This window comes from Copidosoma floridanum, unplaced genomic scaffold, assembly GCF_036245765.1.
Source record: "Copidosoma floridanum isolate Cflo_tuat_1 unplaced genomic scaffold, Cflo_Japanese_pri ptg000019l, whole genome shotgun sequence".
In the NCBI taxonomy this organism is placed as follows: domain Eukaryota; kingdom Metazoa; phylum Arthropoda; class Insecta; order Hymenoptera; family Encyrtidae; genus Copidosoma; species Copidosoma floridanum.
Genome location: NW_028321896.1, coordinates 20,465,553 through 20,478,795, shown reverse-complemented (window position 1 = coordinate 20,478,795; position 13,243 = coordinate 20,465,553). Strand labels below are relative to the sequence as shown.

General features: G+C 36.9%; 1 protein-coding gene across 2 annotated transcripts in view; it reads right to left on the bottom strand.

The window, feature by feature from the left end:
• cac (calcium voltage-gated channel subunit cacophony) overlaps positions 1-13,243 on the bottom strand; it is an 86,776-nt gene that overhangs the window by 21,447 nt on the left and 52,086 nt on the right. The window contains exons 10-21 of one of the 2 annotated variants that reach the window (XM_089593355.1): positions 12,663-12,722; positions 12,459-12,560; positions 11,674-11,712; positions 7,857-8,069; positions 7,338-7,765; positions 6,929-7,251; positions 6,748-6,867; positions 6,095-6,673; positions 5,560-5,905; positions 5,301-5,465; positions 1,733-1,843; positions 80-190 (exon numbers count right to left, since the gene is read on the bottom strand). In XM_089593355.1, coding sequence (XP_089449481.1) covers positions 80-190; positions 1,733-1,843; positions 5,301-5,465; positions 5,560-5,905; positions 6,095-6,673; positions 6,748-6,867; positions 6,929-7,251; positions 7,338-7,765; positions 7,857-8,069; positions 11,674-11,712; positions 12,459-12,560; positions 12,663-12,722 — 2,597 coding nt within the window. The remainder of the gene's footprint in view (positions 1-79; positions 191-1,732; positions 1,844-5,300; positions 5,466-5,559; positions 5,906-6,094; positions 6,674-6,747; positions 6,868-6,928; positions 7,252-7,337; positions 7,766-7,856; positions 8,070-11,673; positions 11,713-12,458; positions 12,561-12,662; positions 12,723-13,243) is intronic. The other variant, XM_089593356.1, reaches the window with a different exon arrangement.

Here is a 13,243-nt window from a genome sequence, read left to right as displayed (position 1 = left end):
GTTATAAAACTTTTTTTGATCGTTATTTACAAATTTGATGTGTGGTAGAGTGAAGTGATGAGTAAAGGCTTTATTGTACCTTGCATCCGAAGGCGACGAGTTTAAGGATGCACTCAATGAAGAAAAGGAGGGTGACGACCAAGTTCACGTAGGTCAAGGTGTCCAATAGACCTGGCGGCGCGTCGTGATACTACAAAATACACCCAACACACAGACGTAACACACTCGGCTACTTTTATGCTTGCTTTTCTAGATTGTATTGGTTTTTTTATTTATTTATTTTTTTTTTTTTTTGTTGTTGACGTACATGTTCCTACAGAATTCTGTGGTTTAAACACCTAACGTCACCACATAAGAACTTTTGTTTCTGCATATCTTAATGCAGAAAAACCTTACCCTTTATTTTAAACATATTTCACCAAATTTAAGAACTTAGTACATGAATTTATTAAATTTGCACCACCAATCGTGGTAAGTTTTTATTGTTAAACATAAATTGATCCTAAATAATCTAAAATAAAAATCTTCGAAAAATTTTCACGATATTTCAGCTATCTCTTTCTATAAAAAAAAAAAAAAGTAAACTTTTCCGATTTCGAGTCGTCTGAACATGCGAGGACAAATAACAAATAAAATCCATCGACCTCATACTTATCGCTATACATCGAATCAATCAAAATTCATCACAGTCAGTGATAATTATAGATAAATATTTATACAAAAGATAAATCATGCACGGGTAAAAAAGTTCATAGCGTATCGTGCAAGTGATGACATGCCCATGCATCGGCAGAATGTTTCGAAAATGCTTAGGATGTTGGATTCACTTATCAAGGTAATTTTTGTTTTCTTTTCGGTTTTACATATCATGAAGTCGTCTAAGACTTGTTCACCATGTCAGTCTGGATAATACCGAAAAATAAAATACATAATAATGTGAAATGAAGAGATATCTAAGTAGCCAGGATAGACCGAGAGCAGATACAATGAGAGAGAGAGAAGATATAGAAACTTAGTAAAAAGATAAGGAAAATATAAGTTATGTGAGCGACAACAGGTTTATGATAATTCGAATGTTTTGATTTTTGTATTTCGCGTATGGGTGTGCAATATTCATGTGTGTTCAGTGTTTTGTGTGTGCTGCGTGTAAATGAATATATTTTGTTACGGTATTTTTATCGATTTTATTACTTTTCTAGACATACGTCATATTCGTGTATGCCCTAGTAACGTGTAAGATCCGAGGTCCCACCGACCCAATTTCCATCGATAGATGTAATTTTTTATTTTATTCTTACAAAAATGTATCTTGGTCTTTTTGTCTTGAATTTTTTTTTTTTTTTTCGTTTATTATGCCTCTTTCAAATTTACTTTTAAGCTATTACGCTCTATATTTTTCATCTACGAAGCGGAACTTACCAGAGTGGAATCGGAAATCAAGTTTTATGACGTTTCTTTCTTGTATCATTTTAAAAAATTTGTTTATAAACATATCACATTTAACGACGAGATATATTCATGCAGGTGAAATGCAATGATTATAATCATTCCTGAGGACAATTATTCGACACCAAGTGTAAAAAATATTATTGGCAAGTCGAGAAACGTCATGAATACTCGATCAGCAGACACAAAAAAAGGATGTTAGGTCGAAGACCAGAGGATGAGGTCGGGCACAATTTAGGAGACGGCTGGGTGGATTAGGGTATTTTTTAGGGTATGGAGTTCTTACCCTGACGCCGAACGCGGCGATCTTCATAATGCACTCGACGGTGAACATCCCCGTGAAGCACATGTTCATGTACTTCAGTGTGTTCTTGTACACCTCGCTCTGCCGGTGGTACTGCAATGCACACACTGACAAACACACGGCCGACAAACAAGCTTACGGGCACACAAGCCTCTAGCCAACTTTTTTCATCAACTTTTTTTTTTTAATTATTATTATTGCTTTCATATTTAGATCGAGTATTCCTTTCCTTACTTAAAAACAAGTGCTCTCTTTTTTTTTCAGACATACTTTTTTTAAATTACTGGACGTAACTTTATTGCCTTTTACTTTGCTCCAAAAAATCATATGTCATTAATCTACAAGTAAATATACATTCAAGTATACACTTGGTGCTTTTTTTTTCTACTTGAGCCGATAGTATTCTAAACACTGAAAAATATATTGGATATGTTTGTACTATTACTCTAACGATGAAAACATTTTTCTAGCAAACTAATCTTTACTAAATCCACGGAACCATAGTGGATTATTTCTAAGTAACAGGGAATAAAATTGGCAGGGTCAAAACTATTTGATAAACGCTCAACATTCTTCTCACACTTAATTTTACTGCTACAAAAATTATATACGTATCAGTCATATATTACTTTGATCCTTTTGATGAATTAATGATTTATTTCTGTAAGCCGATAATGAAATCTTGATAAGCAATGGGTAAATAATGATATACTTATTATTTTTATTGTTAAAAACTAACATCGGACATAGCATCAGTAAAAAAAAAAATATACATATATAAATGTGGAGATTCAGATTTCACTATCGTAAAAATAACTATTATATAAATATCTCATGACTGTTATGGATGTCTGTGTCTGAAAAACTCATGAACAAGAGTTACTGCCAAACAAATAAAGTACAGGAAATACTTAACTAAAAGGAATATGCTTATGTATACGATGGTTACCCGTTTCGTATAGGAAAATTAAATTTTTTCAATCAAGGAGAGAAACAGAAAAAATGGTTCAGAGAAAAAGAACAGAATAATGATACCAGGACAAGGAAAAAATGGAGAGTGAATCAGTTAACATTATCTCAATTATTTTATAATTACTTTTTGTCAAGATAGGGATTTAGTATCTTTTTGATGAGAGAATTTCTGCAAAGTGCGATCGCCCCGTGCAACATTGTGATGAAATAAATAAACATTCTGTGAAACCTGGTGCTATATATTGGTGACACGACAGCCAGCATGCGACACTCGTATTTTGTATCATGTACATTCTATACGTGTATATATATACATATATACAAGGGTCGTGCTTCGTTTCTTATCAATTTAAATACGAAGAGCAAATAACGACATACCCTTTGTACTTTGATTAGAGAATTTTTACAATTAATATACAAACTTTTCAAATAACTATACTGAATAATGAATTTGCTCTCCAGCATTCAAACTTATATGAAAATTGTTTTTTGTGCGTTGGGTAGTCAATAAGTAAAGTGTTGGTTAGAAAAACTCGAACACAGTTTTTGATCTAAAAATGGTACCATCAATCAATTGATCCGTTTTTTTTTTTTTTTTTTTAGTAAAACCAGAAAAAATATTCGAGTTTTCGTACGTGATGTAGTAGGAAAGACAGCAATAAAAGCACAACTAGACAAAATAAAATCAGGAAAATGTATGTTAAAATTTTTTATTTGTGTGGAAGGATAAGGAAGACGAGCTTCTTCTTCATGCATACCGTACGCATGAAAATAGAAAAAGGTATACATATTGCTTGAGTTTGTTGTCGGCTTGCTGTTCGAATTACTCAAGTGTTTTAAAGCGTGTGTGCAAAAAGAATTTCGATAGCACGTGTGGTTTTTAATTTTTTCTACAACATTGTGGGAATAGAAAGTATCCAGTTATTATTATCCTTCCTCTGCTCGATAGAGGGGTAGTTATCGTTTTATTTGACAAGTTTTTTTTTATTGCAGAACCAATAATATATATATATCATGTAGTAAGTCCAGTTAAATAATGGATTTCATAGAGTGCAGAAGCGGTATTTTTAGCGTGATGACGCATTCGTAGAGGTGTCGTCGAGTAAAAAGTAAAATAAGTTCTACTGGTTTTTTTTTATATTACCATACCGATCATGCACTATTTTCCAAGTAATTGTAAAAAAATTAGGATCCACGAAAAATCAATTGTTATTTATTACTTTTTATAGAAAAACTGTAGGAAGTTCTGTGGCAAAATAAAAATGAATAGATTTCGATAAAACTTTACAGTAATACCGTTTCTAACCATAGAAAATCTTTGTAGTTTCAGAGTTCAGTTACATTGTTTTTTTTGAATCCACTTTTGATAAACAGAATCATAAATAATTTAAAAATATTTTTAGTATTTACTTGAGAACTTTTAAAAGTGGAATAATTCAGATTTTCTTGAAAAAAATTTTAAACTCTTTGATAAATACAAGTATCGAATTAAACACTATATTTGTCAGCTCCAAAGCTCTGATGTTTTTGAAACTCTAGGGATCACTTTTTATGATCATAATTCATTATTATATGATCATAAATAGAGTACTCCTGAATTTTCATCAAAATGTATTCGTTTTGATTTTGCAACAGAACTTCTTTGACAGGATAAAAAGTAGAATACTATATATATAAAAAGTATATATACCCCCGAAGTTTTTTTTTGATAATATCAAGTTTTTCTTGTAGACCGATCAAGAAAAGAAACGATAAAAAAAGATAGCTTTGCTTAGAGGAAAGAAAAAAGAAGCTTGTAAATTTACTACTTGTAGCATTATTCAATTTTAATTTTACATAAGGCTCGAGAGTGAGAAAAGTACAGGTCGCCAAGGGGGGATCAGGAAAGTGGAACATTATTGTCATTTATGTTTGGAATAGGTAGATTTCAACAATTTATCAAGTACGGAAAGTGAATATTTTTCCTGTTACTGGTAAATGGATGTTGATTTTGGTAATTAAATCATAAAGGAGATATAATAAAAAATGTATTGACAAACGGTGGGAATAAGGTAAAAATATACACGAGCTACAAATATTTTGCCAGTAACAAATAGGGACCACAGACATACGTTTGAAACAAATACGTTGGCAAGCAAGTAAACAACGAATCTTTATCTTAAACAAATGTGCGTGATTATATCTTACAATTTTTCTTCTTTTTTATTTATTTTTTACTCTACGATCAAACGAATTTTCAAGAGAAAGCTCTCATTTTTTAATTGTATAGAAACGAAAGTTATTGCTCGATCTCGCAAGATTGATAGAAATTATTCATTTGTTTTACTCCAAATAGACATTCACACTTGAAAATCCATCAAAATAAATTTCACTTAAAAATCAAAGTACCTTTTTCTTATTAAACAGTCAATAGTAAAAGTGTAATAATTGACATTGTTAAGTAATGTATAATCATCGAAAAAAGCTCTCATCTTTGAGATGGATTGAATATCATTAATGATAAACGTATGCGAATTTAATTGTATTCAGAGTTTGCATTAACAACAAGCCAAAGATTTGCTTAGCGTGGAGTGCTTACCTTCATCATGAGTAAAAGTGTATTAAGAACGATAAGCATCATGATGAAGTACTCGAAGGGCGTCGACATGACTATCCTCCAGATTTTGTACTTGAAGCTGTTCCGCTCCTTCGGCATGTACCTTTCCAGCGGCCTCGCCTGTATCGTAAAGTCTATACAAGATTTCTAAAAGTGCAAACGACAAAGAAAAAGTAGCGTTAATACGTAGCCCCGAAACTCCCGGACCAAGTCGTAGGTAATAATAATGTGATCCATCAACCTGGTTTTTGTCAATTTCCCCGTCCTGCAGCTCGGCTTCACCTTGCTCTTGGAACGTGATGATGATCAAGGCCACGAAGATGTTGACGAAGAAGAATGGAAAGACGATGAAGTAGATGATGTAGAATATGGACATTTCGATGCGAAAATTTTGTATGGGGCCCTTGTTCTCGTAGGTGGCGGCCATGGAGTTTTGCAGGATCTGCGGCCACCCCTCGCCCGTCTGCACCGCGAACAACGTCAGCATCGCCACCATGACGTTGTCGTAATGAAACGACTGCGACTCCCACTTGCGCTCGCGCGCCTCGGGATGCAATTCGTTCTCTTCGAAAACGAAAAACCAGCCCCTAAAAGCACAATGCAACGTGAAAAAGCCAGCCGCGTTTTTTTTTCAACAATCAAGCACCAATTAGCGTCATTGGGTAGACTCGAGACGGTGCTAAATCGCTAAAACCAACGTCTACGGCAGCAGTGGTCCGAATGGGGTACACACGCACGGGGGGATTGGGGAAAACAAGGAAAGTGGCGTTACTCACTGGCAGTCCTCTTTCGTGTACTTGCTGTCGTCGGTGCAGAAGAAGAACTTGCCGTTGAACAGTTGGACCGCGATAACAGCGAAGATGAATTGAAACAATATATACACAATGAGGATGTTAATGACGTTTTTCAAACTGTTCACCACACAATCGAAGACCGCCTTGAGCTTCGGCACTCGTTTGATTGTTTTGAGGGGCCGTAGCACGCGAAGCACACGCAGCGACTTGATGGTCGAGAGGTTTTTGCTAGCGGCGCCGCCACCGCTCTCCCCGGCCGTCATGTCGAAGGCGAACGAAACGGCCGCGCACACCACCACTATGGCGTCCATAAAGTTCCAGAACTCGCGCAGGTAGGAGCCCGGGTGCAGTATCAGCCCGAGATCGACTATCTTAAGCAGCATCTCGATCGTGAAGACGCACGTGAACGCGTAGTCAAAGTAATTGAGTATCGTGTTCCGGGGATTCGAGTCGTTCACCGGATCCTCGGCGGCTAACGCTATACTCGACAACGAGATCACCACCATTATGAAGAAATCAAAATATCGCAGATTCACCACCCAGTGGGCGCCTCTCCTCACGCTGCAAACACACGTAATTCATCGGTTGACTCTCCATGTTTTGTCACAATTTTTCCTTGTCTTTCGCATACTCACGGATTCGAAGGTGACAAAATAAACATAGACGAGTATGGCAGCATTGGCTTTGGTCCCGAATCGTCTTCGTCGTCTTGCTTCTTTTCTTCTTCCTTCTCCTTGCCCCCGTCTTTGTCCTTACTGCAAACGAACGAGATTAATGAGGCTTTGGACGGAAGGAAGGATCGCGAATGCTACGAACCAATTGGCAGATGGGCTCGAAGGATCGATGTCTCCTTTGGATCCGTTGCCGTCGCTCGGCTTTTGCAAGGTCTCCATTTCTTTGTCGAGCTCCTGCATTTGCCGTTCCTTATCTTCCTCCTCCTGCTCCTCTTCGGCCGCTGTCAATTCTTGCGCGTTCGCCAAATTATCGACGGCGATAGCCAAGAAGACGTTCAATAGCGTGTAGTTGCCGAAGAGCACCAGGACGATGAAGTAAAGGGAATAAATCATGCCTTTTTTATGGCCACCTTGAGACTGGATGCCTTGGTACATGACTTCGTTCCAATCTTCACCAGTCAATATCTGGAAAGACCGGCACAACGTTGTTTTTATATTTTTGGTCCATGCTATAAATATATTCATGGCTGATGCCGAAAGTTGGCACTTACTTGGAAGACAGTGAGAAGTGCAATGGGAAAGGTGTTGAAGTTGGTGGGCGGCGTGCCCGTTTCGAAGTTGAACTGACCGCCGAAGAGCTGCATCCCTAGGAGGGCGAATATGAGAATGAAGAGGAAGAGCAGGAAGAGGAGCGATATGATGCTGCGCATCGAGTTGAGCAGGGAAATGACGAGGTTGCGCAGGCTCGCCCAGTACTTGGTCACTTTGAATATCCTGAGGAGTCGGAGTGCGCGTAGGACGGAAAAGCCGAAGGAGCCGGACTTGACGGCCGACCAGATCACCTCGAATATCGAGCCTGAGATGACCACGCAGTCGAACCTATTGAAACTCGACTCGAAGTAGATCCGCGGACCAAGGGCGTACATCTTTATCACCATCTCGCACATGAACAGCCCCAGGAACACGAACTCGGTATAATCTGCCACGCAAAAGCAAACGTGATTACCCATACATCCAATCGTATACATGTATATATATATATATGACAGGGAGACATCGTTTCTACTCACAAAGAAACTCCGTGAGCCAGTCGGGCTGGCCGTAGTGCTCGACTGCCACGCACACGGTGTTGAAGAACACGAGGACGATCACGGACCAGTAGAACCATTGGGTCTTCACCGTGTGCCTGATCCAAAATCGGAACCTCTTTTCGTTTCGCCAGAACTCCGCGCAGGCACCTTGGTTCTTCACCTTCGACTTGAGGTAGGAAGCTCTTCCGAATCCTGCGATAAAAAACACACGCGCGCACCCAGTGTCGGATTAATTTCGTTCCTCTCGCTCGCTGTATACCGCTATCGTATACATATATACGCATGGATATATATAGGCCAAATTGCTGTACGCCTAGCGCCAAGCGCCGACTTGGGAGTCAAATTATCAATAAAGTAATTTAAAATAATCATATGTATATAGCTGCTAGGAGTTTTTTTTTTTTTTTTTTTTTTCATCCAAGCTAACAAAGGGATTGCGTTATCTATGTGAGAGAAAGATCCGTGGATACGTACGACCCGCGGTGTTACAATGTTGGTGAAAATTCGTTAGATTGTAAGTGGCATTTAGACAATAACGTGACGTGCGTATCCAAACGACCTTTCAGGCTAGCGGACCAGGCTATCTACTGGCAGCTTTGCATCAATTTTACAGGACAAAATTATCGCTAGATGCGTATATAAATATAAGTAATGTATGCAATTTGATACGTATGAATGTATATATATATATATACTCTCTAAAGCTGAATCAGTTTAACTTTACATGATGTTTTCAGTCAACGACAATGTTAAACCTTTGAATGATTTATTAGTTGACATGAGACGCTATACTGCAATTTTTTATTTTGAATTGTTGACTTACAATACAATGGAACTCGATTCGCCGAAGAATAAGTAATCTAATTTATACTGATCAAGTTTTAGAGAGTAGTAAGTGATCGACTTATGGAGCTAGTCTAATATCAATGTAAATCTGCCTTCTGCTAAGACTATACGTAAATATTCAAATATAATATGGTAATGCTAATAAATATGTATCTATAAAATGACATACGTGGGCTATTTACTGACTATAATAAAAGGTACGACAAATATAAAGGAATTTAGTAAATGATGATTTACCATCGCAAGCTTCTTTCGACTATGTATATAAGTACTCGCGCACGAATCTCTATCGATATCGAGCTCGTACGACTACGTACACGGGCACATTGTTTTTTCTACTGTTTAATCTATACTTAATAATAAGCATGGAATTACTCAACACTAAATGTATAAATTTCAACTTTTAATGCATTTTAATATTACAGGATATATGCGTACGAGAAACTAGAGTATACAGGAAAACTAAATGTATATGCACTATATTCATGGTATACAGTACTTTAAATCGGGGTAGTGCACTCGCCTTTCGCGACAAACTGCGTTATACTCGCTCTTACGATCAGTTTCGTTAAGTAATACTTTTACATCTCAATGATCTAATACAGATAGGTAGATGCAGCTAAGTAAAAAAAAAAAAAAGAAAAAAAAAAAATTACTCTGCTGAGACTAAAGAACTCAACTCTAAGTTTGACAATATGATAAATCGAGGTTCACTACTGACAAGGACAATGAGGTTTGCTATACCAACTGATAAATAAAAAAAAGAAAGAAAGAGAGACAAAAAGGAGGGGGACAATATTTAATGGATGTACGAGTTACTTATACATGGTTGGATCGGCTAAATGTAAGAGTAAAAAGTAGTAAATAGGATGAAAAAGAAAACTTAGCGCCGTTCGCCGTTGAAAAATGCCACCACACCTGAATCAAAGTACAAACGCAAAGTGCTCGGGTGCAGCAGCGTTTCATATACCTATCCAGTCGCCTCCGTTCGCCGTTGGTATTGTGATTGAAATGAATTTTTTGGTCTAATCGATTGCTCGCAACATTTAGTTTGAATATGATTTACGCCTACGTGATTACAAGCACTTTTTACATGATACAAATACAAAGAAAAGACAAATAGCGCGTTGTTATACGACATACCAATTTCAGCTAGAGAAACAGCAATATTACATTTACTTTGGCAGTAAAATAACAGCTATTGCAACATGAGTGTAGCTTTACTTTTGGAAAAAAGAAATGGCAAAATACAGAAATAGGTAAGTAATGCGATATCGATGTATATGCGAGCACGAGAAGTGAGGTAACCGATGGAAATAAAACAAAAAGGGCAAGTGGAAAATGATGCAACGGAGTACGTAACAATAAAAAATGACGCATCGACGAGGCGGACCATAAAAAAAAAAAAAAAAAACATCGAAAAGCCGTAGGCAAATATTTTTCCGTCAATGTCGAATGAAAAACAAAACATTTGTGTAGCACTCCACGAGATGGTGTGTAATTTTAACAGTCGAACGGGTAAAAGAGAGGTTATTTCAAATCAATGTGCCGTCGATTGAAGCATCAGATAGACACACAGACGAACAAATAATTTATAGATAAAGAGCCAGCACCTGCGGGCAAATAAACGCGCGTTAGTGGTGTTTTTGTGCTCGATTGTGTAGGGGAGCGAGCTTTTCGTGAGCTTTTCGACGGTCCGGCTCGTCGCGTGCACGCGCGCGCGTGTTGGTGACACGTGGTGTTTTTTTTTCCTTGTTTATCTTGATTTTTTTTTTTTTTTTTTTTTTTTTCATTTTCATGGATGATATACTTCAGTCAGGAATAATGTTGGAATAAAGTGGAGGGAAGAAAAAAAAAACTTTCAGAAACTAGTATGCTTGAGCCAAGTGTGTACAACATAAATGACGCGCTGTTTACAATACCGCGCACAAATAATTACGTATAAAGTAATTACAACAACGACTGCAGCTTACTGCGCTTAAGGAAATGGACTGGCATATATATATATATGCTGATGGTGATATGACAGGTGGTGCGTGGGTATCACTGTGCATATTATGTGCGTGTTTTTAAGTAAGTTTGCGTTCGTGTAGGTATGAGTGTATGTGTAAGTGTCTCATAACATACAGGGGATACATGGCGTGTGTTTGTGTGTGATGCGTGTGCTGCTCGCTTACGTGTCTGTCTTTCTTTTTTTTTTTTTACTTCACGAAAAGTAATTAATTAGTTTTCGCTCCAATTCCATTAATGCCGGGTATCGAATTAAACGAGCCACCGTTGATGAATATTGCACTGAATTGAAACTTCTTAAATTCAAGAATATATAGTAAATTAAATAGTTCCAAGAAAATGTTCATTTTGAACAAAGTTTTTGGTGATATAAAAGAGTGCTACCTTACTGCAAAAGAATATTTGCTTGGTACTACTTTAAAGTAAATATTTTCTTGATTCCATAAGAATTTTTTTTTTTTTTTTTTCGTTGTATTTCATGCATATTAATTATTTGTAGAGCAGTTAGAGCAAATTGTTGGAACAACTTTCCCGGATGGACGTTTAACGAAGCACAGCCAGTTTGTACCAACAAACGATGACGGAAATAATACGCATCACCGCAAAAGACAAACCGATGAGAGTTTGTTGGCTCGTCACCGAATTGGGGATGAGCAGCGTATATAGGTACAAAAGACAAACAGACACGCTCGCGAACGCGCGTAAGTGTCTTGCACATTAGCAAATGTTTCAGTTACGAAATACGCATGACAAAGTACCGTACAATACTCGATACTCTCAACGATAAATATCAACACAAACAATTAAGAAAAAAAAAAGAAAAAGAAAAAGTACAATGTAGCTTTTTACTCGTAAACGTTAATAATAATATATAATATATATATATAGAGATAGATAAGTAGATAGAGATTTACTGTAGTATGACCTGGATTGTAGTTACCTTTCAGTTTTTTCTTAGGCTCTGAAACAAGAGGATCATCTGATAGCGTGTGTTTAGAATGCTCCTTGGCGAAAGTTGAAGGGGACATGATACGCGGCAACGACAGTATTGTAACATATATGTATATGTATAGGTATATGTACATACGTAACAAGAAAAAAAATAAAAAAATAAACAAACATGAATCCACATGTAATATGTATATATAAACTTTCACAAAGTGATCCTTTCGACGTGTAAGAATGACGTGGAACGGATTTTTAACAAAACGAATTCTCAATCAACAAACAATGCATGTATCGTAATACAATATCGTGTAAAAAGAGGGTATATATAATAATGATACTTATAACGTAATGTATGGTATAGTCATGACGTAAGAAATCACAGATTCTAAATGAGATAGTGAAAGTTGATAAGTAAAGAACGATCGATTAACTTTTACACACTAAAAAAATGCAAACTCTCGTATATAGTAACAATAAACTCTTAATGTGCTTGTAGCGAATAATGGTATAATATACATGTATGAACAATAACAACGTAATGAATAACAATAATATAACGTACTGGTTAATCATATAACACATTTGTAGTGATAGTAAGTAACAGTAACTTCATGACATTAATGTATAATCATATAATCGTAGAAAAATTAAGTATACAAGAGAGAGAGAGAGAGAGAGAGAAACTCGAAAACGTAAACTCTCTATGTATGTGAAATATAATGTAGCAAACGTTCGGTAAACGAGAGATGAGCTTAGAACGGGAAAAATACAACTCACCATCGTCCGGCTCGTCCTCGGCGTCCTCCTCCTCGGTGTCGGTGCTCTTGCTTTTGCCGAGATTTTTCAGTTTTTTCCTCTTGGCCGCCGCTCGCCTCCTCGCTTTGGGATGAAAAAAAAAAAAGGAAATTTAATCGAGTTACTCGTGCACCAAGGCATCCAAGTTTTTCCAATAATGCGAAACGTAAAGTTGTGTATATTTACCGTCCATTATGTGCATTTTCTCCTCCTCCGTCGTCCTCTCCTCCGCGAGTATGACTTCCTCTGCAAACACACAATTGACAGTTAGATTATCGCGACTCAAAGCTATGAAATGCACGTTTATAACGTGCAGTTGCGTTGGAACGGCTAGCGCGTGTCGATTCATCTACGCTTACTCGGGATACATAAGGACGTTTATCAAAGCCGCAAAACAAATTTTATTAGCTCCCGCAAATATACGTATTGATGTATAGTTAACTACTATTCGCGTCGTGATGCACCACCTAACAGCACATTGCAATAGGTATACTGGAACGGACTAAATGCACAACAATTTTTTTTTTTCTTGTCAATTATGTACATTTCGAACACTTTTTCAGATAATTGACACAGTAAACAAATGTTGAAAAAAATTTTTCATGTTTTTTAGTACATTTCGTCAGATTCGGTACGCAGTGCTCTCGTAGATTGCATCACCAAGCGAATGGGACAACTCTACTGCAGACTCGAAGATGGCAAAATATTAATTATAAAAAAAATCATACTCTACTATCAAATTGGAATTTAATGTAAAAGCAGTGAGC